At 48.1% G+C, this 24,590-nt stretch overlaps 1 protein-coding gene across 1 annotated transcript; it reads right to left on the bottom strand.

The window, feature by feature from the left end:
* Positions 1 to 945: 945 nt before the first annotated feature.
* On the bottom strand, positions 946 to 23,317 carry LOC119956290 (intelectin-1a-like). The gene is made up of 7 exons (XM_038783376.1): positions 23,215 to 23,317; positions 22,149 to 22,301; positions 13,962 to 14,209; positions 6,683 to 6,841; positions 5,461 to 5,581; positions 1,655 to 1,758; positions 946 to 1,309 (listed from the first exon to the last, which is right to left on the bottom strand). The coding sequence occupies exons 1-7, from the start codon at positions 23,282 to 23,284 to the stop codon at positions 1,157 to 1,159; spliced, it is 1,008 nt and encodes a 335-aa protein (XP_038639304.1). The 5' UTR covers positions 23,285 to 23,317; the 3' UTR covers positions 946 to 1,156.
* Between the last annotated feature and the right edge of the window lie 1,273 nt (positions 23,318 to 24,590).

Here is a 24,590-nt window from a genome sequence, read left to right as displayed (position 1 = left end):
GGCGTCAACAAGCCCCCAGGAGCTGCGTTCCTGCACCCAGCGGGGCCAGCACAGCACTGGAGCGATTCACGCAGCTCCAGCTGCCAATACCGGCATCAAACGGGCGCCGCGAGTCTGCGCATGCGTGTTGTGGCCGACGCGAACTCGCACATTCTCGTTACGACCGGTGCGAACTCGAGCATACGTGCTAGTTTCCTTCTCTGTGCCGGCCCCGACGCAACATGGCGGAGAGTTATGGGGGCCCGGCGTGAAGTAGCCAGCCCGCTGAACGCGGACCAGGCCACGGTGGAGGCCCCCCCCCCCCCCTTCCTGGGTCGGGCCCCCCCTCCCCCCCCCCCCCCCCCCCCCCCCCCCCCCCCAACCAGGTTGCCCCCCCGCAGGATGGATGCCGAGGTCCCGCCGAGTAGGAGCACCTGTGAACGGCGCTGGCGGGACTCGTCCTATCTCAGCGTCCACTCGACTCGGCCCGCGTGCAGAATCGCCAGGGGGGGCCACCGATTCTCTGGTAACCGGAGAATCGGCGGACCGACGTCGGAGCGGCATCATGCAAATCGTGCGTCCTCCCCAGCGATTGCCCGGCTTTAGAGAATCTCGCCCTCGCCTCCAGCCAATGGCAGGCCGCCTCCGCCAATAAAAAATACGTCAGCCAATCTCCTGAAAACATTCCTGAGAGGCCTTCTTGTACCAAGTGACTAAATATCATAACCTGAATGACACAGTAATATTTGAAAACAAACTCACACCGTTAGCATTTGCAATACTAGTTTATTGAGAGCCTGTCAGGAATCTGATGAAAGTCATTAAGGAATTCAGCGTTAAGAAAAAATTATTGTCAGAAATCCCTGGTATGATCAGTGATTAATAATATATATATTTTTTTAATTTAGAATATCCAATTCATTTTTTCCCAATTAAGGGACAATTTAAGGTGGCCAATCCACCTAACCTGCACATCTTTGGGTTGTGGGGGTGAAACCCACGCAGACACGTGGAGAATGTGCAAAGTGATTAATAATATTGCCCTTACACCAAGCATTAAATGTTGTAAATTGGTCCTTTCATTGAATATTGGGATTATATGAATTTCTGCTTGCTGTACGTTGCATCCAATTGTCGGTTGTACTAGCAAGAGACACACATGACAATGTGGCTTGTGTTAACGGTAGAAGATCAAGACAGCTGCTTCTGAGATTGCCTTAGTTGCACTCCACGATTTTCCTGTGCCGTAACCACTCCAGTCAAATGCTGCAAAATCTCCACACTGCCTTGGAGAACCCTCGGGAAAGTATCCTCCACCTCCAATACAGACCTAGACATAAATAATCTTAAATAAATTAACAGTCAAGTCCAGTGACATCCCGATGGACAAAGGCACCCAGTTACTGTACTATTGAGGCATAGGCTGAACTGTGCTGATCAAGAAAGCTGCAGGCACAAGCAGGAGGAGTTTGTTACTCCCATTTGGGTTGGGACAGTGTTTGGTTAGAAAGAGGAAAATTAGCCTGGATCGTTTCCTGGTCCTTGGATCGTGATTTTTGCTGTGTGATCTGTGTGTGGATTCTTTTTGCCTTTCCTTAATTTCTATTTGCTCACCCGTACACCCACTTGCATTCACTCCTTTATCATCCCTTTCAACTGCAGGCCCCTCACTTACATGTTCCGAATTGCAGCCTTTGTATTTCACTCCAGAACACATGGCTAGTGCTGCCCTTTCATTGTTGAACACTCTGAATTGCACAAAGCCAGGGTCAAATTCACCTGCAAACACACAAAAGAAAATCACAAAATTATTTAGATATAGAAATTAGGCTTCTACAGCTCTGGATATCACACTTCAATGGATTATCATTGCACAAAATTGATAATATCGATATTTGTATACCATTTTGAATAATTAATTGAATCCCTACAGTGCAGAGGGAGGCCATTCAGCCCACCGAGTCTGCACTGACCCTCCAAAATAGCACCCTACCAAGGTTCACTGCCCCACTGAATCCCTGTAACCCGACCTAACCTACACATCTTTGGGCACTAAGGCAATTTAGTTTGGCCAATTCACCTAACCGGCATATCTTTGGATGAGACTGGTCTAAAATACTTTGGCCTCCCCGCACAGGGTGTTTCTTGGCGGTGAGAGGCTGCCTGCCATTGGCTGGCAGTGGGATCTTCTGGTCCCGCCATTGTCAATAGGATCTCCCATTGAACACAGCCGACGCTACCAGGAAGTCTGTGGTGGGGGTGCGCCATCGGCAGGACGGGACGTCCCCACTCAACATGTCTGCGCTTATTTGATTTATATACAAACGTACCAATTCGGAGCAGGAGTGGCCAGTTGTCCCTCGAAACAGACACTCAATTTCCACCCTTCTTTTTTTTTCATTTTTGGAAGAAATATTTAAAAACAGTCATAGAAACAGATACTCTTCATTAACAATATCCAAAAGTTTCTGTGAACTAGCCCCTCTTATTGTAAAACAGTCTGGCAATTGATAGCCACTGTTGACCCATTTAAATTTTGCTCCTCCTCTGTCCAACATCTTTGCGATGTCTATCCTTAATCTTTTCTCATTGACACTTTTTGTACAGTGCTTATTTTCCCACAGGGATTTATTGTCAGTGTGATATTCAATAGGTATATTTCCCAAATCGCCTAATCCCAAAATTTCTGACAGAGATATATAAAAGGCTGTATCCGCCGACTCTACAAGGCTTAACGTCTCAGCAGCCAAAGTGCTTTTGACCACTCTCCTTGTTTTCTTTGTTTCCCACACAAGAGGGCAACATTTACCATTATGCTCAAAAGGAAAATTATAAAACCTTCTGCACTTGAAACCCCATCACATAAATCTGCACAGAATGCATCACAATAAACTACGAGTTTCATTTGCTTAAGGTCACCTAAAACAGGGAACCTCAAAACACACTCCTGCATTTTAGTTTGACCAACACTTTATTTGCTCTTATTATGCCATCCACTTTGGGATCATTCATGTTTGTCCTCAACTCTAAGACATTAAAACTCACGTCCAGTTTAGTCTGTCTACCTAACCAATTCAGTTGCCTAATTGAACTTCACAGTTGCTCTTTTTCCAGCTTTGAAAGCATTGTGTCTTTTTGTGAAACCCGGCCATGACTAATTGCTATTGGACTAATGCTTTCTGAATAAGATTACTGATGTAAAGTTGCCCCTAACTTAGTCTGTCTGATTTCCAGTCCAATATATTTAATGCACCGGAAGCCTGACTTCCATCCCTGAATTCTTTCCTCAAACCAGAGATTACAATAGCTTCGAAATCACTAGTCCCACCCCACAAAAAATCATCGACATGAATCATAAAGATGCCAGAAAGATTTCCTTTATAGTGCCAGTAAAGCATTGCCGGATCTGCTTTCAACTGGCAACAGCCTAATTAACAAAAATGACCTTACCAAAAAATACCAGACTTTAGATACATAATTTAATCCATATACACATTTGTTCAACATCCAGAGTACCCCTTCCGTGTTAGCTGCTTCTTTAGGAGGACGGAGAAAAATGTCTCTCTGGAGCTGATGCCCCTGCAAGAAGGCAGCTTTACTATTTATAGATTTGCATTCCCATTCCTTTTTGGCTCATAGAGCCAGGAAGATCTTTAAAATAACCTTTCCCACCGTAGGTGAATCTACCCTTAAATTCTGATCTTCTAAGTTTTCTTCAAATCCCCTTGCCACAAGCCTGGCCTTTGCCTTATGAGTTCCATCCGGCCAGAAAGAACTTTTCCGTGCAAATTGGATTGGATTTGTTTATTGTCACGTGTACCGAGGTACAGTGAAAAGTATTTTTTTGCAAGCAGCTCAACAGATCATTCAGTACATGGAAGAAAAGGGAATTAAACAATTCAAGAAAATACATGAGAATACATAATAGGGCAACACAAGATATACAATGTAACTGCATAAGCATTGGCATCGGTTGAAGCATACAGGATGTAGTGTTAATGAGGTCAGTCAATAAGAGGGTCCAATCCATCTGTGGGACAGAGCTCTTTTTCCCAATCCGGTACTTTTGTGTATACCCCAAATACATTCCAACTATGCAGTTCTTGCTTTTTGGCATCTTTGATAACTTTTTCATCTAATTTATTGGAAGCCACCAAAATCTCACGTGCATGTGGGCTTCTACTCCTATTAGTATTCGTAGTCTTACTCGTTCCGAGATCTTGATAAACTACGTTCCCTCTCCTGCCTGGCATCTTGTTCTGTACTGCTGCTGCTTGATCTTTCCCTTCTGCTGTGGGATGTACTTTCAATAGTTCTCGACCTTTTCCTGCGGACCTGTTCACTATCTGATGTAATATTTGAACTGGCACTGCATTTCTGTTCCCTCCATTTTTGAACTTTGTGTTCCCATTTCATTATCTTGACTCCCTCCCCTGAATGATGTACATTCAACCAATATTTATACTTTCCAGTGGCCTTCCCTGCTCTGCTAATAACAGTTGCATCCTTCCATTGACTAGACCCTTCAGGCAAGTATGTCACTTTTGTACCGACTTTTGGCAGTTGTCCTTTCGGGAAAATGGCCTGTTCTAATTCATCAGAGGTGTTGTGTTCCTCTACAGAAACCCTGTCTATATCAATTAACTGGTCCTCCTAGTTCTGTAACATGCGTGTACCAGTTTACCCGAGTAATTCCAGAAAGCAGCTCACCATTACCTTCTGAAGGGCAACTAAGGATGGGCAATCAATGCTGGACTTGCCAGAGACGCCACATCCTGTCAATTAATTTAAAATAATTTTTGGATACATGACGTTTTCTCCCACATTCATCATGTTAGATCAGAATTGTCAACGGTACTCTGGATGCCGGCTGGCTGGCACCAGCTTCAGTATAACCTCTATGGATCTGAACGTAATTTCTTTAGCTGCATAACCTAATATCTTATTTGATTTGTTTATTGCTGACTCACATTTTGTACATCATGGAGGGTGATGTCCTTAAATGTTCCCCTTTTATCCCCATTCATGGAGTATATATGTCTTCTACCTTTTCCTCAAAAATGATCTTGAACACATCCAAAGATTGTTGGAAGCAGATTCAGTATTAACTTCCAATAGGGAAACTGATGTATAGTTGAAAAGTTAAAATTTCCAGACCATGGGATAAGAACAGGAGAGTAGGTGCAAGTGGATATGGCAGGATGTCACGTGCAACCTTGTACTTCTCCGTGTGGAATTGCATTTCCAATCAGTCTGCCCAAAAAACAATTCTGTTAACATCTCTTTAGCAAATTTTGTATTTGGCCAATTGAAAGGCATTTAACTGTGACTTTCACATCAATTGTGCGGCTGATCCTTTATGGATAACAGACTCCAAAGGAGAAAACTCTTTGCTTTTTCCAAACTTTGCAGTGAGCTCTAAGCAATCATTTTAAAGACACAGCACTTTAATGCGAGATAAAGAGAATATTTTACATTTACCATGAGTATCAGGCCCATAAAAACTTTTTGTCTTCTCCGCATTGCCAAAGTCGTAACTGATAGGACTTGAAGGTCCATTATCACCTGGACATTTCCCTTTGTTGTATTCGACAGGGTATTGCTGAAATGAAACATATTTTTCACAGATTGAACGACCACCTTCACAGACTTGTCCTCCTATGACCCTCCTCTTCCTGTGTCCACTTCTCTGACTTTCTCTGAACTTTGCAATTCCCCCCTTACCTCTGAACTTTGCAATTCCCCCCTTACCAAGTAACATCTTCCTGCTGTAACTGTATAGGACCTGGTGAAACCACATGCAGAGCACAGTGGGCAGTTTGGCTCCCTTATTAGAAAAATGATTTAAATGTGTTGGGAGCTTTTCAAAGAAGGTTCACTTGACTCGTTACTGGGATGAAGGGCTTATCTTTTAAAGAAAGGTTGAACTGGTTAGGTCTATATCTATTAGAGTTCAGAAGAACAAGAGATGATCTTATTGAATCCTATAAGACCCCGAGGCAGATGCCGGGAGGATGTTCCTCGTGTGGGAGTGACCAGAATGAGGGGACACAGTTTAAAAATAAGGGATCTCCCTTTGAAAATGGAGATGAGGAGATTTTCTTTCTCTGAGAGTGGCATTAGTCTGTGGAATTCTCTTCCCAGAGAGCACTGGAGGCTGCATGATTAGTATATTTATCCAAGGCTACGTTGAATGGATTTTTGATGGACACGAGAATCCAGAGTTTCAGTGGGGACAGGCAAGAAAGTGGAATTGAGACCACCACCAGGTCAGCCATGACCTTATCGAATGGCGGACCAGCCTCAAGGGGCCAAATCCACTTCTATGTTTAAGAGTGATTTTCAATGGTTTTATGTAATGTTACCCACAGGGGAAGAAATGAGTACTCCTATTAAAATGCTTGTTTTTTGCAGTTAAACCCATGTTTCGCTGCATTTATAAAACTACTATAGGTTACCACTCTTAAATACATCACGGAATATTTCAATAAGAGAAAACAATAATACTCTTTTAAAATGCCCAATTGCCCTTGTTTGTGGAAGATTTTAAAGTTTGTGGCAGTGCAAATGAATTTTTAACTGTAGCCTGACCAACTCGTGTTTGAGCCCCTTTTAGATGCAATTTCCCAATTTCACGCATGGCCAAAATCCCATTCCTTTTTCAAAAGTTACAATGAAATTGAGGCAGTGCTGAAACACTCACTTTGAAAAGCTGACACAGATTTCCCCCGTACCCTTGTAGGAAGCTGGTTTCAGTGTGATAGCGGAGGATTGCTGCATCTTTCCAGTTCCTTACGGGTGTGTCATTGGGCACGTGCCAAACAGATATGTCTGAAGCCATTATGTCGTAGTAACCTGGATTCTGTTTGGAAACAGACACAGTTAGCCAGAGCAGACTTCAGGAGCATCAAAAGCATCAGTAACTAAGGATATCACCCTCCACGATGTACCTCTTTTAGAAGTCACATACTGCTGCAGAATGTGGAGTTGATAATACAATCATAGGATGGCTGCAGCATAGAAACAGGCCAATCAGCCCATCATTTTCACACCAACTCTCTAAAAGAACACATCAGTTATCCCTCGTCCTCCACCCTTTCATCAGAGTCCAATATATATTTTCTCTTCAGGTGTTTATTGAATTCCCTTCTGAAAGCAACAATTGAATCAACCTCCACCACAGTCTCTGGCAGTGTTTGGATTGGATTGGATTGGATTTGTTTATTGTCACGTGTACCGAGGTACAGTGAAAAGTATTTTTCTGCAAGCAGCTCAACAGATCATTCAGTACATGGGAAGAAAAGAGAATTAAACAGAATTCAAGAAAATACATGAGAATACATAATAGGGCAACATAATATATACAATGTACTACATAAGCATTGGCATCGGATGAAGCAGACATGGGTGTAGTGTTAATGAGGTCAGTCCATAAGAGGGTCATTTAGGAGTCTGGTGACAGTGGGGAAGAGGCTGTTTTTGAGTCTGTTCGTGCATGTTCTCAGACTTCTGAATCTCCTGCCCGATGGAAGAAGTTGGAAAAGTGAGTAAGCTGGGTGGGAGGGATCCTTGATTATGCTGCCTGCTTTCCCCCGGCAGCGGGAGGTGTAGATGGAATCAATGGATGGGAGGCAGGTTCGTGTGATGGACTGGGCGGTATTCACGACTCTGAAGTTCCTTGCGGTCCTGGGCCGAGCAGTTGCCATACCAGGCTGTGATGCAGCCCGATAGGATGCTCTCTATAGTGCGTCTGTATAAGTTGGTACGGGTTAATGTGGACATGCCGAATTTCCTGAGGAAGTATAGGCGCTGTTGTGCTTTCTTGGTGATAGCGTCGACGTGAGTGGACCAGGATAGATTTTTGGTGATGTGCACCCCTAGGAATTTGAAACTGCTCACCATCTCTACCTCGGCTCCGTTGATACTGACAGGGGTATGTACAGTACTTTGCTTCCTGAAGTCGATGACCAGCTCTTTAGTTTTGCTGGCATTAAGGGAGAGATTGCTGTCGCTGCACCACTCCACTAGGTTCTCTATCTCCCTCCTGTATTCGGACTCGTCGTTATTCGAGATCCGGCCCACTATGGTCGTATCGTCAGCAAACTTGTAGATGGAGTTGGAACCAAGTTTTGCCATCCAGTCGTGTGTGTACAGGGACTAGAGTAGGGGGCTAAGTACGCAGCCTTGCGGGGCACCGGTATTGAGGACTATTGTGGAGGAGGTGTTGGTGTTCATTCTTACTGACTGTGGTCTGTTGGTCAGAAAGTCAAGGATCCAGTTGCAGAATGGAGAGCCAAGTCCTAGGTTTTGGAGCTTTGATATGAGCTTGGCTGGGATTATGGTGTTGAAGGCGGAGCTGTAGTCAATAAATAGGAGTTTTCCAGTTTCCAACCACTTGCTGTGGAAAAAGCTTTTCTTATATTGTTTCTGTTGCCAAATGTTGCAACTAAGAGTGTTTCTTGTGGCCTTGCTGGCATCAGCAGAGGGCTCCCCATCATGTACAGAGATCACTGGCTCAAAGGAGGCAGCTGCAACCCTGTGACATTCCACAGACCATAAGAGACAGAGGTGGAATGCCTCAGTGAGTATGGGCATGAGAGGCCATAATCAACACATTTCCACTGTGGGTTCCCCCTGTGCTTTGATTGGCCTATCAAATGACATCCTTGATACTTTTTTAATGTACTTCCAGTCTTCAGAGATGTGAGGCGGGTGCGTTCAGAGGCTTCTCCCAAATCTCTCGCCATTATTCATGTGTTTTACTTCTTACTTCCCAGTCACTCACTCATTTACTCCTTCACATGCAGGGGGACATTGCAACATTTCAATGTAACCCAACTAACCTTTTTGTACTTTTGTGCTTAGAAGGAACTGGGCACCCTGTAGACATCATCATCCCATAATGGGCGGGATTTACCGGCTGTTGATGCGGGCGGGGCTTCCTGGCGACGAGGCGTGCTCTTAGCAGGAAATCCTGTTGACAATGGCGAGATCACTAGATCCCACTAGCGGCCCCTCTGCCCAATATTACTTGCCCTGCTATGTCTATCCACCTTTTTTCCTGTTTTTTATTTCAGATTTCCAGCGTCTGCAGTATTTTGCTTTTCTATTATTGGCTCTTATTTATACTCCAGCACTTCAGTTTTATTCATTTTACCCAGGTCCTCGAAATACCCAATCCAAGCTAACTGAACATCCAATTTCTTCATTCCTCTAAACACTTTCAGAACCTTATTCCTGCCTCACCTTTTTCCCGATGGAAACAAATCAATTTTGGTGAATCTCTTGTGACTCACTCCTAAATTCCACAATCATTACAGAAATTCTGCCCTAATGCTCTCCAGCACTCCAATATCCTTTTAAAGGAAGTACTTGTGCGTCTAGTTCCATAACCTACACAGATTAGAAATATTTTTTTCACTTCACAATTGAATCCATTCCAGTCCGTGCCTATTTGGGCGGGATTCGAGGGTCTAAGCATTCCAGCCAGTGGAGAATCGGAACATTTCATGTTGCTGCTAGGAGCACAAGGGATACGCGATTCCATCTCTGCAAATGGGCCACCAGGCTGCCCACGTGCATCCTGCCCGAGTCCAGATTTTTCAGGCATGTGATTCGCTGAGGTCAGGAATCCGATTGAGAAGCTGGAACAACTTTTAAATGCTCCACTCATCCCAGACACTCATTGCAGCCAAGACGGTGGCTGCCAAAAGTCACACTTCCTTGATGCGGACATCCACAGGATGTTGGACGCCATTGAGGGAAGGAGGGACACTCATTTCCCCAGGGTGGGGTGGAGACAACAGCGGGTTGTTATGAATAAAGCCTGGGATGATGTGGCAGATGTGGTGAATGCTGGCAGGCTGACCAAGAGGACTGGCATACACTGCAGGAAGAAGAGGAACAACCTCCTTCAAGCAGCTCGGGTAAGACACTATCTGTGTGACCCTGGCATCACTCCCGTCCTTGACCCCTGACATCGGGGTAGCACAGTGGTTAGCACTGTTACTTCACAGCACCAGGGTCCCAGGTTCGATTCCCAGCTTGGGTCACTGTCTGTGGGGAGTCTGCACGTTCTCTCGGTGTCTGCGCGGGTTTCCTCCGGCTGCTACGGTTTCCTCCCCGAAGTCCCGAAAGACGTCTGTTACGTAATTTGGACATTCTGAATACTCTCTCCGTGTACTCGAAAAGGCACCGGAATGTGGCGACTGGGGGCTTTTCACGGTAACGTCATTGCAGTGTTAATGTAAGCCTACTTGTGACAATAAAGATTATTATTATTATCTGCCCCTAAATCCTTATATGCCAGTGATACTCCGCCTACCAGCATATCCCTCAGGACCCTCCCTCCAGGAACCCCCAACACATGCCCTCCTCTCCTTGGCCAGGCACCTTGTTCCCATTTACCACCAGCTCAAAACTGCCCCCCCCCCCCCCCCCCCCCCCCCCCGATAAAACTGGTGTGCTGGGATCTCACTGTGTTGTTTCTGTGTCCCCGAGTATAAAGCTGGGCATCATTAAAGGGAGTGACAGAAGACGGATGGGGACATGCCCGACATACGGGTCCACACGGGCCATGGAACTTGTGGGGGAGACGGGGGGAAAGCTGTGGCTGACATGGAGTTCAGAATGCACTGAAGAAGTGAAAATCCAATTCAACTTTATTCAGATGTCTTATTCAAGTACGTTTTTCATCTCCCACAGCCCGGTCCTCCCCAACAGCTGACCCCATGTCCTTTGTCTTTCAGGTTCCCCATCAGACGAGGCTGGGCCGTCCAGGGTCGTAACCTCCCTCCAGACCCTCAGAAGACTCCAGCGCAGACCACTGGGGAAGACACTGACTTCATGGCACAACTTTCACCAGCACAATCCACCAGTGCAGAGACTATCACTTTGGGTGGGAAATGTTAGCAGTTCGGCTCCTGGGGCACCCCCTGGGCAGCACCACACACACATGCCCCCCCCCCCCCCCCCCCCCCCCCCGGGCAGCACCACACACACATGCTGCAGCACATAGAACATAGAACAGTACAGCACAGAACAGGCCCTTCGGCCCTCAATGTTGTGCCGAGCAATGATCACCCTACTCAAACCCACGTATCCACCCCATACTCGCAACCCAACAACCCCCCCTTAACCTTACTTTTATTAGGACACTACGGGCAATTTAGCATGGCCAATCCACCTAACCCGCACATCTTTGGACTGTGGGAGGAAACCGGAGCACCCGGAGGAAACCCACGCACACACGGGGAGGACGTGCAGACTCCGCACAGACAGTGACCCAGCCGGGAATCGAACCTGGGACCCTGGAGCTGTGAAGCATTTATGCTAACCACCATGCTACCGTGCTGCCCTCAGGTGGATCACATCAGGTGGATGTAGGGACATCTGAGGGAGCAACTGGTTGGAGGGCTGCCCAATCCCAGGGAGCAGCTGCCCCAAATACAGATGTCGCGCTTCTGGAAGAGGTTATCCCATCAGTGGTGCCGATATAAACTCAGAGCCAGAATGTACAGGACCGAGTGTCAGCTATATTCCAGTGCCTGGAGGAGTGCTATCGCCTTCAGGCACAGGAGATGTTGCCGACAATGCATGGCACCCAGGCCAACATTGAAAGGGGCAAGAAGTCAGAGCCTTGTGTCAGGACGTCCAAGGCATAGGTCTGTGCTGTCCATGGCTGAGGCACAGGACAGAAGGGCCCAGCCACAGGTGTACATGTCCCAGGCGCAGAAAAATGAAAATGAAATGAAAATCGCTTATTGTCACGAGTAGGCTTCAATGAAGTTACTGTGAAAAGCCCCTAGTTGCCATATTTCGGCGCCTGTCCGGGGAGGCTGGTACGGGATGGACAGATGGACATTGCGGATCACCAGAGCTTGGCCCACTCACACAGGGTCATGGCTGAGGGCATCTGGAGCATTGGCCGGGCACTGACTGACCTTAGCCAGTCACAGAGGGATATGCCCGAGGCAATAGGGGGACATGGCTCACTCACAAAGGGGCATGTCCCAGTCACAGAGCACCATGGCTGAGGGCATCAACACCATGGTTCAGATGAGAGTGGCACTCCAGGATTGGCAGTGCCAGATGATGCTGAGGCCTCTGGAGCTCACTACGGCTCCCCCTCTGCCCCATGGAGGAGCCCAGAGTCCAGCAAGCATCCCGAGGGAGGAGGAAGTGATGGGGCCCATCAGGAGGCCTCTCGCAGAGGAGGCAATGGAACACTGCAGCTCTTCTGAATCCCACCCCCCTGACACTGGTGCATCTGATGGGCAGCAGGCAGAACAGGGCGACATGTTGTCACCTGTGACACTCAAAAGTTGACTAGGCCTATCCAGGCCCAGGCCCTCCAGAGGACAGCCGCCAAGGGCCTCACAGGACAGAGGGCAAGAAAAGCAGCTCGCCGACCCCACTCCTGATGTGTAATCTGGGGGAAATCTTGAAGGAGCGAGAGGCCACGGACGATCAGGGAGATAGATGGCACTTACGTTGGCTCAGGTGAAGTTGAACATAGTGAGTTGGGGAATGTCACCAGATCTGTAAATAGCCCCATTAAACACTTTTCCACCACCAGTCCGATCTGCCTCTCACTGTTGTTCCACGGGTGGGAAGGTTGGACTGGGGCTGGGTCTTGGGCTCTGACGATTGGGGGTGGGAGGGGGTTCAGCTCACTTTGGACCCATGGACGTCCCACATGCATCCACCCTCACCAAGAAGCGACAGGCCATGGGAATGTGAGACTGTCTGGTATGACAGCGTCCCAAGTCTATGAGCCCAAACCGTGCCCAAGCTCCCCACCCCCTCCCCCCCACCGTCCCGAAAATAATGTGGCCCATGAGAAGGTGTCCTCACTGCGCACCCATGGATGATCCAGGTGGATAGGGGTATGTTAGCTAAAGGACAGGAGTCAGACTTTGTCAGCAATAAGGAGCACCAGAGGTCATCTCACAGTGAGTCATCAGCATCCTCCACCCCGCAGACTCGAGCTGCTGATACTGCCAACCCAGGCCCAGTATCCTGTTGTGCTGAAAGGACCCTCAGGGTAGGAATGGGAGCTGTGGTCATGGGAAGAGGTGAAAGGCTCAGGGGGAGGTGGGGTGAAAGGCTAAGGGGCAGTTGGGGTGAAAGGCTAAGGGGGAGTTGGGGTGAAAGGCTAAGGGGCAGGTAGGGGGAAGGTGAGTTATGAGACAGAAGGGACTGAGGGTGGTGGGGGTGAATGGTGAAGGTAGCCAGTGAACAATATACCTCCTTGTGCCCCCTCAAAGTTCATGGTGCCAGAATCCAGTTTGTAAATACTTGCACCAATTCACTCCCGAGTGACTCCCAGCTGGGAGCAGCATATCGGGGTGGGGGAGGGTGGTGCTGGAGATTTGGGCTTCCGGCCCATTAATCATAATCAAATGTATGCAAAGGATCTGTTTGCAATGTTCCCGCCACTGCCGGGTGGGAATCCCGCTATGGCCGGCGGGGTGGAACTAGATTTAGCCGGCTGGCACCGATCCCATTTTTCAGCCAACACAGGATTCTCCGCCCAATCAGCATTCCCGATCTTAGCAGCAGGAAACGCAGAATCCCGGCCATTGCTTCAGTCAGAGATCAGTACTTACATTTCTGTATCATCTTTGTTCCTTTGTTAATTCACTTCCCTTTATCTTTCATTTACTTTGTATTTACCTTTCTACTTTGTAGAACTTTATGTCCACATTAAAAACCATCTGCCCTCTCTTAGTCCATATATTAATTATCAATTTGACTTGTCAGGTTCTTGGTCACATTTGTTCAATGTCATCAGGAAATTACTGAGATGACTTTCCCCCTTCTACTTGTTAGGAGCGTGAACTTTCCTTATTTCTAACCCCTGGGAGGGCATCAATTCCTCGTTTACTTCATTTGATCAAAACACAATTTGTTTTAATGAAGTAATTTTGGGGCCTTTTTCTTCTTTTTTTAAACAAAGAGATTTTACAAACGCTCATTACCTTGAAGTCATCACTAGTTGCTCCTTCTGGTGAACCAAACGTTGCATAGTTGGCCCATGACCTTTCTCCTGCTGGGTTATTAGCATTATTCCCTTGTTGGCTGGACCAGCGGTCCCCATTGGTGCATTTCCCGTACATGTTGTTCTCGTGGATGCTTGCAACAAGAGTCCAACCACCTCCATTACTGGTCATGTCACAAAAGGCTTGGTAGAATTCACCATTGCTGCTTACCAAGCTTTGAATACCATCTAAGGTGAAAAGGATAATATTTAGGCAAATAAGTTGAATCAGAGTGTTGGAGAGCAGACATGGCTCAGTACATTAAATATTTTTTAAAATTCATTATTTGGGATTTGGGCATCGCTGGTTAGGCCAGCATTTATTGCCCATCTTTAGTTGCCCTTCAGAAGATGGTGGTATGTTGCTTTCTTTAACCGCTGCAGTCCTGAGGGCTGCCAGCCAGAATCATTGTGGATTACCGCTCCCACCTCATTTCACATTAATATACTTGTGGTACCTGTTATTGCCTCGGCACAAAACTGCTAGAATGCTGTTATTGCACCTGTAAGTATTGAATCACCTGAAGCAAAATCAGGTGGGAGCATTGAGTTCACATTTCTTTTTAATTTTTCCAATTAAGGGACAATTTAGCATGATCAATCCACCTAATCTGCACATCTTTGGGTTGTGGAGGTGAGACCCACGCAGACATGGGGAGAATGTGCAAATTCCACACAGAGACAGTGACCCGGGGCCGGGATCAAACCCAGATACTCTGTGCCCTGAGGCAGTACTGCTAACCACTGCCACCGTGCCGCCCCCCCCTCCCCCCCCCCCCGCGCCACCCCCGCCGACAGATTTATAAGGGCACAGCGATGTTAAACGCAAGGCTTTTCCAAATTACAGGAGGGAAACTCGAAATATCTGGGGCTGGATTCTCCATTACACAATGCCAGAAACGCGAATGGCGATCTTGCAGAAAAGAGCACCTGATGATTTTCGAGGTCAGCACCAGACGCCAATTCCAGCGCTATGCTCCGGTCCCTCCCCCTTGGCGAAATTGAAGTGCGTGTCCCATGATGGCGGATCCATGCAAAACTGTTATTTGCACGGATCTTAATATCATTAGCGGGTTGGATACATATGCCCAACCTTTCCACAGTGCCAAAGGAAAAATGTTGGAAAATCTCAGCAGGTCTGGCAGCATCTGTAGGGAGCCAAAAGAGCTAACGTTTTGAGTCCAGATGACCCTTTGTCAAAGCTAAAGATAGAGAAAGTGGGAAGTATTTATGCTGTGGAGTGAGAATGAAAGTTGATCCGCCCACCTCAGGGAGAGGTCCTCCGGAGAGCCTGGAACTGGATGGGCCCTGCCAACCATCGGGTATGACAGGTGACAATGTGCCACCCTGTTCTGTCCACTGCCTATCAGATGCGCCAGTGTCAGGTGGGAGGTACTTAGAAGCTCTGAGGTGATCCAGCACCTCCCCTGTGGGGTGCACCGGGATGGGCCCCCTAACTCCTTCTGTGACTGGCCAAGGTCAGTCAGTGCCCGGCCAGTATTCTTGATGCCCTCAGCCATGGCCATTTGTGACTGGGCCAAAATCTGGAGCGCCACAGTAATGTCCATGTGGGCCCGGCCAGGTCTGCCTCTGATGGGCTCCCATGTCCTGCCTGTCAGCCACCGACTGCACAGTGTCGCCCAAGCCCTGGACATCTTGACCTATGGCTCTAAACTCTTGCCCCAAGGTACCACTGTGGATGCCACCTGGTCAGTGTTGGTCTGGGTACCATGCAATGTTGGCACCATCTGCCATGCCTGACGCGGTTGGACTCCTCCAACAGCATCTTCAAGTACTGAAACGTTACTGCCACCCCTCCTGTAGATCCTGGTTCTGCATCTGCATCTCCATCAGTGATGGGATCATACCTTCAAGATGCATCTGCCAGGTCTACAGCTGTTTCCTGTGATTGGGCAGCCCTCCAACTGCCCGCTCCCATGGGAGTCCCGACCTCCACCTGATGTGCTGCACCCTGTGGGAAGTGCGCACCAGAAGGTGACCCAGGAGCTCTTCACGATTCCATTAATCTTGATTAATAATGGGATCGGGGGTTACAGGGTTAAGGCAGGAGAATGGGGATGAGAAACATTTAAGCCTTGATCAGATGGAGGAGCAGACTTGATGGGCAAGGACCCACTTGTAGGTGAGTTGGGGCTTTGGGGATTGTTCAGGGTCTGGTCTAGGGGTTGGCCGATCAGGTTGCCATTTTTATCTATCCCTGCACTGAGGTGTTCTGACAAGCGGGGTTGCTCAGTGCAGGAAATGGGACTAAGTCCGGCCTCGGCCACACGTTCTCCGCTGAGGGGAACCGAAGTCTAACCGATGTCGTGTCAGATAGCGCTGTGTTTCTCGGTGCTGCTGAAGATACACGCAGCGGAAGGCGCTCGCTATGGGATATAGTTTCCATTTGGTCTCCCCAACAGAGGATTCCGGCCCTGCTCACAGCTGTAATTTTGCAATTTGGCATAATGTGAGGAAATATGTGAAAACCAGAGAAGGGTGGGCGGGATTCTCCGTTAGCCAATGCCGAAATCAGGAATGGCGATCGGGCGGAGAATGGCTCCCGACGCCAACATCGCGGCAGGGGCAGGTTTGACGCCGGGTCGTGAGGCTCCGCCCCCTCCATATCGGCATCATTGGGATGCGCGCCGTGCGCCGTCGCAACCGTTTGCATATCATTATCGGGCCCAATGGCAATGCTCCACCTCCGATGGGCCGGGTTCCCGAAGAGTCGTGAGCTTGGCATGGCGGCTGCAGAGAGAGAGAGAGAAGGCGTGCAGTCGTGATCTTGGCATGGAGGCAGCAGAGAGAGAGAGAGGGAAGGCGTGCGGACAGTCTCCAGCACCGCTATACTCCGCCAACAGCCATGCCACTTCCCGGGGGGCTTCTGCTAGGGCTGAGGGGTGTAGTGGAGGTAAGATTGGGGTGAACAGATACCCGGGCCAGCACAACCAGCACCATCTTTTTGGGCGCAATCAGTGCATGTCTGGGGCTGTAGGTGTGTACGCGCGGCTGCGGCTTGTCAGCCTTGCATGTGTCCATTTCAGATTCGGCAATTCTCTCACCATTTTTCACCCCGGTGCTAACCCCTCACCGGCAGCCGAATTGCTGCAGGTGTGGCACCAAATTTCCGTCTTGGAACCCCACGGATCCTCTGTCGGCGTCAGCACTCAGACACAAAAACGGAGAATCCAGCCCGGGTGTCTTTCTGATGATTTTAAATAAAACAAATGTTTATCAAACAATGACATACACAACAAGAACGTCAACTCGAAAGATGCTCAACAACTCAATGTCTACACACAGTGGCCGGAATTCTCTGGGATCCTCTTTTCCCGCTGGCAGAGTAACCCCACCTGTGGTTTTCCCGGCAGGATGGTGTGCCTTCAATGAGAAATCCCATTGATAAGTGTTGGGAAGAGAGAATCCCGCTGCCGATTAAAAAGAAATATGGACTCAATGTTCCCACCTAATTTTCTTCAAGTGATTCAATACTTACAGGTGCAATAACGGCACTCTAGCGGTTTTGTGCCGAGGCAATCTTGGTGCGCTGCCGAGAAATATACGGTTGGGGGACTGGTGAATCCAATGTCCCTAAATTTACTGAGTTCCAAACCTCTTTATTTCCCTAACTTCAGAGCTAATCCTCAACCAAACAATATCCGATTGGAATTTAAAAACTACAGGTAAAATCCAGCAATATTTAACACACCAACATTTCTTCTGACGTCAGGCAGTACAGCTGGATGTTGAAGCAGGCTTTTCCACAGACACAGCTTGCTGGGATTCACACAGCTTTTCCAGCTGCAGGCTGAGGTCACGAAACAGGGAACCAGCATACGTTGAAATTGCTCCTGAGACAGTGGGCGGGACTCTCTGAGCTCGTGCTGGGTCGGAGAATTTGCGGGGTGGCGTGCGAATCCCGCCACGCCGCTCTGATGCCGGGCCACCAATTCTCCGGCAACCGGAGAATCGGCGCCAATCGGACCAGCGCGGTTGCCATGGCGCCAGTCAAGGGCCGTTGAAAGCGGCGCCGTTTCTCCGCGTTTCACGGGCCGAGTCCCGCCGGCGTCATTTGCCTATGGTCGTACCCTGCGGGACCTCAGCATTCCGGCTGCTGGGCCGTTCTGGTGGGGGGGGGGGGGGGGGGTCAGGGAGAACCGACTCCGGGGCGGGGGGGGGGGGGGGGTGCTCCACGGCAGCCAGGCCTGCGATCGGGGGCAACCGATCGGCAGTTGCGCTCATGACAATAAGCGATTTTCATTTCATTTCATTCTGGGGGTGGCCCCTGTAGAGATCCGCTATGTTGTCCGGGGCTGGCGCGGAGGCGGCTGTGGCGTGCATTCGCGGACCCGTGCCGGCCGTGTAGGGCCGGCTTTTGGCCCCGGAGAAGCACAAAGCACTCCACCGCCGTTCCGGTCCCCGAGGAAGGGTAAAATGACTGGACCTGGAGGCCCGGTTAGTGTTTTCCCTTTTAATCTTCCCTGATCTGAATGAACCTCCTCAGAAATCCCCCTTAATTACCTTCATTTTGTGAGTCTCCCTTTTACAATGTCGTTGCACATTTTACAAAGTTCACTCCTCATCTTTTCCTTTGATTCTATCACACCTTACTCAAACAAACTCATGACTTTCTATTCTCCATTGTTACCAACTTGCCTTAGGTAAACGTTTATTTACAGGGTTTCTGATCTCATCAACATATTAAAAACACGAGTTCTTTCAATCCAGCCAAACTGCCACGACAGAGTTTCCAGTTTTAAATAGTTTTTAAAATAAAAGCATGTACCCAGCAGAACACATTCAAAATTACTGAATTCCCTTGATTTTTCGTTTTATCACAATTCCCTGAGAAAATAACAATGGTAATTTCATATTAAACTGATGAGTTAAAGAAGAGCAGGCAGAGACACCCTCATGGTAAAGAATTTACATGTATAAATTATCCTTTATGGCCCTAGAATGTCACAAATCTTTTCACAGTTAATATAAGTGTAAGAAACAATTATATTTCAACATGGGCTATGATGACTGGATTTTCTCCTTCCCTTACCATGTTCATCTCAGCCATGATATATCCCTTAGCCTGGTACCAGGTAGGCAACACACCTTTTGAAATTATTGTTCTTGGTGCTGAGGAAGTGACTATGAAGTGTTCAATCACTACCACATTTCCATTCTGCTCTTTCCCATCTTTGACAGCTTTCTGAGCAATGGTGCCTTGGTGTGTTGTGGCTTTCGGTGCTGCAGGTTTTCACCATATCCTCACAGGTAGTGACCACTTTGTACATTTGAGAGTAACAGGGCGGATTCGCCGACCCCCATCGGGATCGGAGAATCGCCGGGGGCAGCGAGAACCCCGCCCCCGTTGGCTGCCGAATTCTCCAGCGCCGGGGATTTGGCAGGGGCAGGAGTTGCGGCGGTCGGCGGCCGCTGGCAGCGCCCCCTGCCGGCATATCTTACACAAGGTATTTGCCGGCAGGACCTGACTGCGCGAGCGGCCTCCAGGTTCCTCGGGAGCGGGGGGGGGGGGGGGGGGGGGGGGGATCTGGCACCGGGGGGTGTCCCCACGGTGGCCTGGACTGCAATTGGGGCCCACCAATCCGCAGGCGGGCCTGTGCCGTGGGGGCACTCTATTGTTCCGTGTCAGCCGCTGTGTTCCTCCACGATGGCTGATGCGGAGATGAACACCCCCTGCGCATGTGCTGGAATGATGCCAGCACACGCTGGCGCTCCCACGCATGCGCCAACTCGCGGCCCTTCTGCGCCAGTTGGCGTGGCGCCAAGCCCCTTCCCCGCCGGCCTGCATGAAAAAATGAAAATGAAATTAAAATCGCTTATTGTCACGAGTAGGCTTCAATGAAGTTACTGTGAAAAGCCCCTAGTCGCCACATTCCGGCGCCTGTCCAGGGAGGCTGACACGGGAATCGAACCGTGCTGCTGGCCTGCTTGGTCTGATTTAAAAGCCAGCGATTTAGCCCTGTGAGCTAAATCAGCCCCAGCATGGCGCAAACCACTCCGGGGGCTAGTCTAGCCCCTGAAGATCTGGTAGATTCCACAGCTTTGGATGGCCCTACGCCGGAGTGGTTCACGCCACTCCTCAGCGCAAGGGTCTCCCGCCCTGCCGGGTCGGGGAGAATCCCGCCCACAGTTTCTGTAAGATTTCCTTCTCATCCTCTCCTGGATGCTCAGTACCCGGCTCACTATAAATCACACATTCCCTTTGCTGAACATGTATTTTCCATTGGGATGTGGCTGTCATCTGGATAACACTGAAAAGAAACTCTTTCCCCTCCTTTACATGTCAAGAGTCTCCCCAACAAACTTCCCAGCTCAATGATTCTGAGCCAGAGATCTGAGATGGAGAAATCTGCTGGAGACGTGTTTGCTCCGATCAGTCTCGCCATCTACAAACTCCCAGTCCGGGCACACAATGTGTTCTGTCATATCTCCGAATGGACTTTTTAAAAAAGTATTTTGTGTCTTTAATCAAGAATCACTTGCGGTTAAATGAAGCAGATTAACTAGTTAAGCCATAAACATAACACAGTATTTACACCTTTTATACCTACCCAGCTCTAGTTTGAAGTACTGCTCTGGTTTAGAGAAAGACTTACTGACCAATCACCGACCTGCTTCCCTAATTAATGCCTCTGGACTTGGTCTTCAGCTTTCTCTCTCGGACCACTCCTCGTTCTGTAAAAGGGCCCCTCCTCCCTCACTGTGCAAAATTCCCTCGTCACCAAATACCCAGAGTTTAATATTTACTCAGTCTGGCAGAACTACAGTGAACTGGACTCAATGCTACATTAACCTCGCATACTTTTCCATGCGTACTTTTCCATTTTTCAAACAAAAAATCATCAAGGAAATGTTTTTGATTCGATCTAAGAATTTGAAGACATTTTGATTGACACTTCAGCGTAATATTGAGTGAACGTTGTGTTGACAGAGGTATTGTCCCAATGTTTACAGAGATGGGGAGGGAGGGTATGAGTGAGGGTCTAACTGGCCAAAAAGCCAAGCGACACACAGATGTGGAGGCCTTCCAACCTTCATACCATAACCATAGCAACAGTTTTCAGTCTCAATTCCTGCCCAGGAGCCTGGATGGTGCAGGAATAAACACGGCCACAACTACAGACTGGGATCTGAAAACCAGGAGACCAGAGAGATCATGAATGAAGTGTGGTGGGAAACCTTTGATCAGGAGGATGGAGGGACGGAGCTCCTTGATTGAAAGAGGGGGGAGATGATGGGAGCCCATGTCAAAGTTTAGTGGGCCATTATCGAGAGGGGGCAGAGATCAGGAGTGGGGGAGATAGCACGTAATCAGGTGTGGGGAGCTGAGATAAGCTTCACAGTTGAAAGTGATTAGAGGCCACAGTTGGGATGGGGAACCTAACTGTGACCACAAGGGCAAATGGAGCCTGTGATTGGGAGGAGTGAGAGGTTAGTGAAGTGGAGATGGGAGAGATCTGCAACTTGGAGTATGGACAGGGCCAACAGTTGAGGCAGGAAGGGGTGGAATGATTGGCAAGGCTGAGAGGCCCATGGTCGAGGTGGGGAGAAAGCCACAATTGGAAGAGGGAAAGGCTGAAATAAGAAGGGGTGGGTGCTGGTAATCAGGAGGGGGAAGTCCTGTGGTCAGGAGGGTGGAAGTACCCCAATCAGGACAACGGATTGGGAGGGGGGAGGGAGGGGGGGGGGCAAGACTTAGTGGGGTGGAGAAGGTCAGGATTGCTACAAGTGCAGAGATCTGTGATTGGGAGAGAGCTGGTTAAAGGTTTCTTTTTGCAGCCAGGGAAGGCACACCTGTTCCTCCTGGTCTTAGTTCCTGCTTTCCTTTCACTATTAAATTTCCTGAAACTGGGAGTGCATAACTTTAAATTGGCTTTGTAAATACCTGGCAGGAGCTTGATTTAAACAAGTTAATTAAGTGTCCTGCTTCTCCACAACGATATGGGTCACTGAGGGAGTGGGTGCAGCATTTTGAGATTGTGTTCAAGGTATTTCGCTCTTTAAACTCTGCCCTGACCACCTTCCCCTATCATGGGATGTGAGGCGGTGTTTGTATCAAGACCATTAACATTATGAAACAATTTCATTTGTTCTTGAAAACATTTACCTTGGGTGATGTGATATTTCTCTTTGAGCTCCTTGCAGCTTCTTGTTAAATTGCAGTGCTGATTGTGTCCATCTCCACAGCCACAGTCCTGTACGTCTAAGTTGCCAAGTACATTGAGAATTGCAATGTCACGCTTTCCAGTGTCAGCTTCACCTTAAAGCAAAAAAGGATATATTTTGTATCATTTGATAGTGTGAGATAGAGAACGAAAGAGAGAGGCCTGTTGCAATGTGGTGGTGGCAGTGAGGGGGATGTTGGAGAGAGTGACACACAAACTGAGAAAGGGACAGAGGAGCAGATACAGAGAGGGACACAGACACAGAGATTGGATTCAGTGGGGGAGGAGAAAGAGACAATGTCAGGGACCATGAGACAGAGAGAGAAGACATGGAGGTGAATCGGGAAACAGAGGAAAAGACAGATGCCGAGAGAGACAGAGATATTGACAGCAAGAGATTTCCGGGACATGGAAAAGGAAAAGGATAAAGAGAGAGACAATGTGACAGATGTACAGAGCGACTGAAAAGAAATCGGTGCATTGATGGTGAAGGAGACAACAGAGCCAAAGATAGAGTTAGAATCTGAGAGAGTGGGTGAGAGAAGGGAGAAACATCCAGAATGAAAGAACCACACGTGCTGACATGCAGAAAGAGTGGAACAAAAAAAGAGAAGTCAGAACCACACAGGCCGAAGGACAAAAAGGAGGAAGAAGGAGGTGTCCATTCAGAGGCTCTACAGTTCAGAGGCTCTACTTGTCTTCTGGACATTGCTGAGTTGATTGTTCTTCTGGTGTGAATACCACACAGGTTCTTCCAGAGATCCAATATTCTCCTCACCCAATGACATTTCAATGAACATCTGACAAGAATGTCTGCACGAATATGAACTCTGGATTGCATACTGTCCCTTCCCAAGCTCTGGGGTATAAGGACACCCAGGCTGAGAAAGGATCAAATGGTAGAGACGTCGATCCAACTTGAATTGTACCGTCTACCCACTGCCTTAGGAAACCAGTTTCAATTCATAAAGCAAACAAAGGGTTAAATGTGATGGCATCATCACTCACCTTCTACATTTTGAGCAGGGGATTGTTCAGTATTGGTAATGACAAAGAGGAGAAGGAGGACGGCCTTCATGTCTTCACAACAGCTTTTCTGTCACTAGCTATAACTCTGGAAAAGTTAAATCAACAAGGGCCTGATTAAAAAAGTATGTTAATTGCAAACATTTTGAATGTTGTATTAACTCATTAATTCTACATATTGACATGATCAGAGAGGATCATAGAGTTTTATAGCATAGAAAGAGGCCCTTCGGCCCATCGTGTCTATGCCAGCCATCAGACAATCCCTGCAGTGCAGAAGGAGGCCATTTGGCCCATCAACTCTGCACCGACCCTTGGAATGACCACCCTATTTAGGTCACACCAAATCCGTAACCCTACCTAACCTTTGGACACTAAGCAGTAATTTAGCGTGGCCAAACCACCGAACCTGCGCATCTTTTGGACTGTGGGAGAAAACCAGAGCAGATGGAGGAACCCACTTGGACATGGGGGGAAAGTGCAAACTCCACACAGACAGTGACCCAAGGTCGGAATTGAACCCGGATTCCTGGCGCTGTGAAGCAGCAGTGCTCACCACTGTGCTGCACTGCAGTAACTTGCCAATTTTCCATTGACAACATGAAATGAAAATCGCTTATTGTCACGAGTAGGCTTCAAATGAAGTTACTGTGAAAAGCCCCTAGCCTGTTCGGGGAGGCTGTTACGGGAATCGAACCGTGCTGCTGGCTTGCCTTGGTCTGCTTTCAAAGCCAGCGATTAGCCCTGTGAGCTAAACAGCCCCTGGCTGTCTAGCTCTTCCATCTGTATTCTCCTGTAATCTCCACCATCTTGAAGCTGCAAGTTTGTTTCGAAGTCAGACACCATCTATATTGCTGTTCTACGCCTGTGGCTGGGTCAAAAACCTAGTCTTCGATTCTAACAGCACTGTGTATTTACCGTCAAGTCAGGTCCAAAAAGAAATATAGAGGAAAGGAAATATCGGGTTCAGAGTTAGAGATATAAAAATAAAAAGATATATATTTTAATATAGGTATCCAAACAGCGTCCCCATACCATGAAAGAATAAAACTCCAGACTTGTGGCAAAGAGGTTGAGTGACTGTAACATACACTTGTCACATTTTCAAAACGATATTTCGACTTAAAATGGCTTAACTGCCAGTGTCAAATTTATTTTGTATTCATGTTTAATTATCAGAAATTAATATCACTCAATGCAATTAAAGATGACGCCAGACAGCAAGGCCAGGAAGTTAATTAGGGCACAACTCCAGCAGCAACCTTTTGACTTCTGAATTTAACCTTGACGCCAGTTCCTGTGGGATTTATGCTGAAATAGCAGCAAGGACTATCAGCTGCAAATTGACAGCAAAACGT

Source organism: Scyliorhinus canicula, chromosome 2, assembly GCF_902713615.1.
Source record: "Scyliorhinus canicula chromosome 2, sScyCan1.1, whole genome shotgun sequence".
NCBI lineage: Eukaryota > Metazoa > Chordata > Chondrichthyes > Carcharhiniformes > Scyliorhinidae > Scyliorhinus > Scyliorhinus canicula.
This window is presented reverse-complemented; position numbering and strand designations above follow the sequence as displayed.

What these genes read in the sequence shown, in the direction of transcription:
- LOC119956290 (XM_038783376.1), bottom strand. Translation starts at nt 23,284, where the DNA reads ATGAAGGCCGTCCTCCTTCTCCTCTTTGTCATTACCAATACTGAACAA. An exon ending in GAAATATCACATCACCCAAG is followed by an intron (nt 14,210 to 22,148) that starts GTAAATGTTTTC and finishes TTTTCACCTTAG; the next exon opens with ATGGTATTCAAAGCTTGGTA. An exon ending in TTATGGGCCTGATACTCATG is followed by an intron (nt 1,759 to 5,460) that starts GTAAATGTAAAA and finishes GTGTGTTTGCAG; the next exon opens with GTGAATTTGACCCTGGCTTT.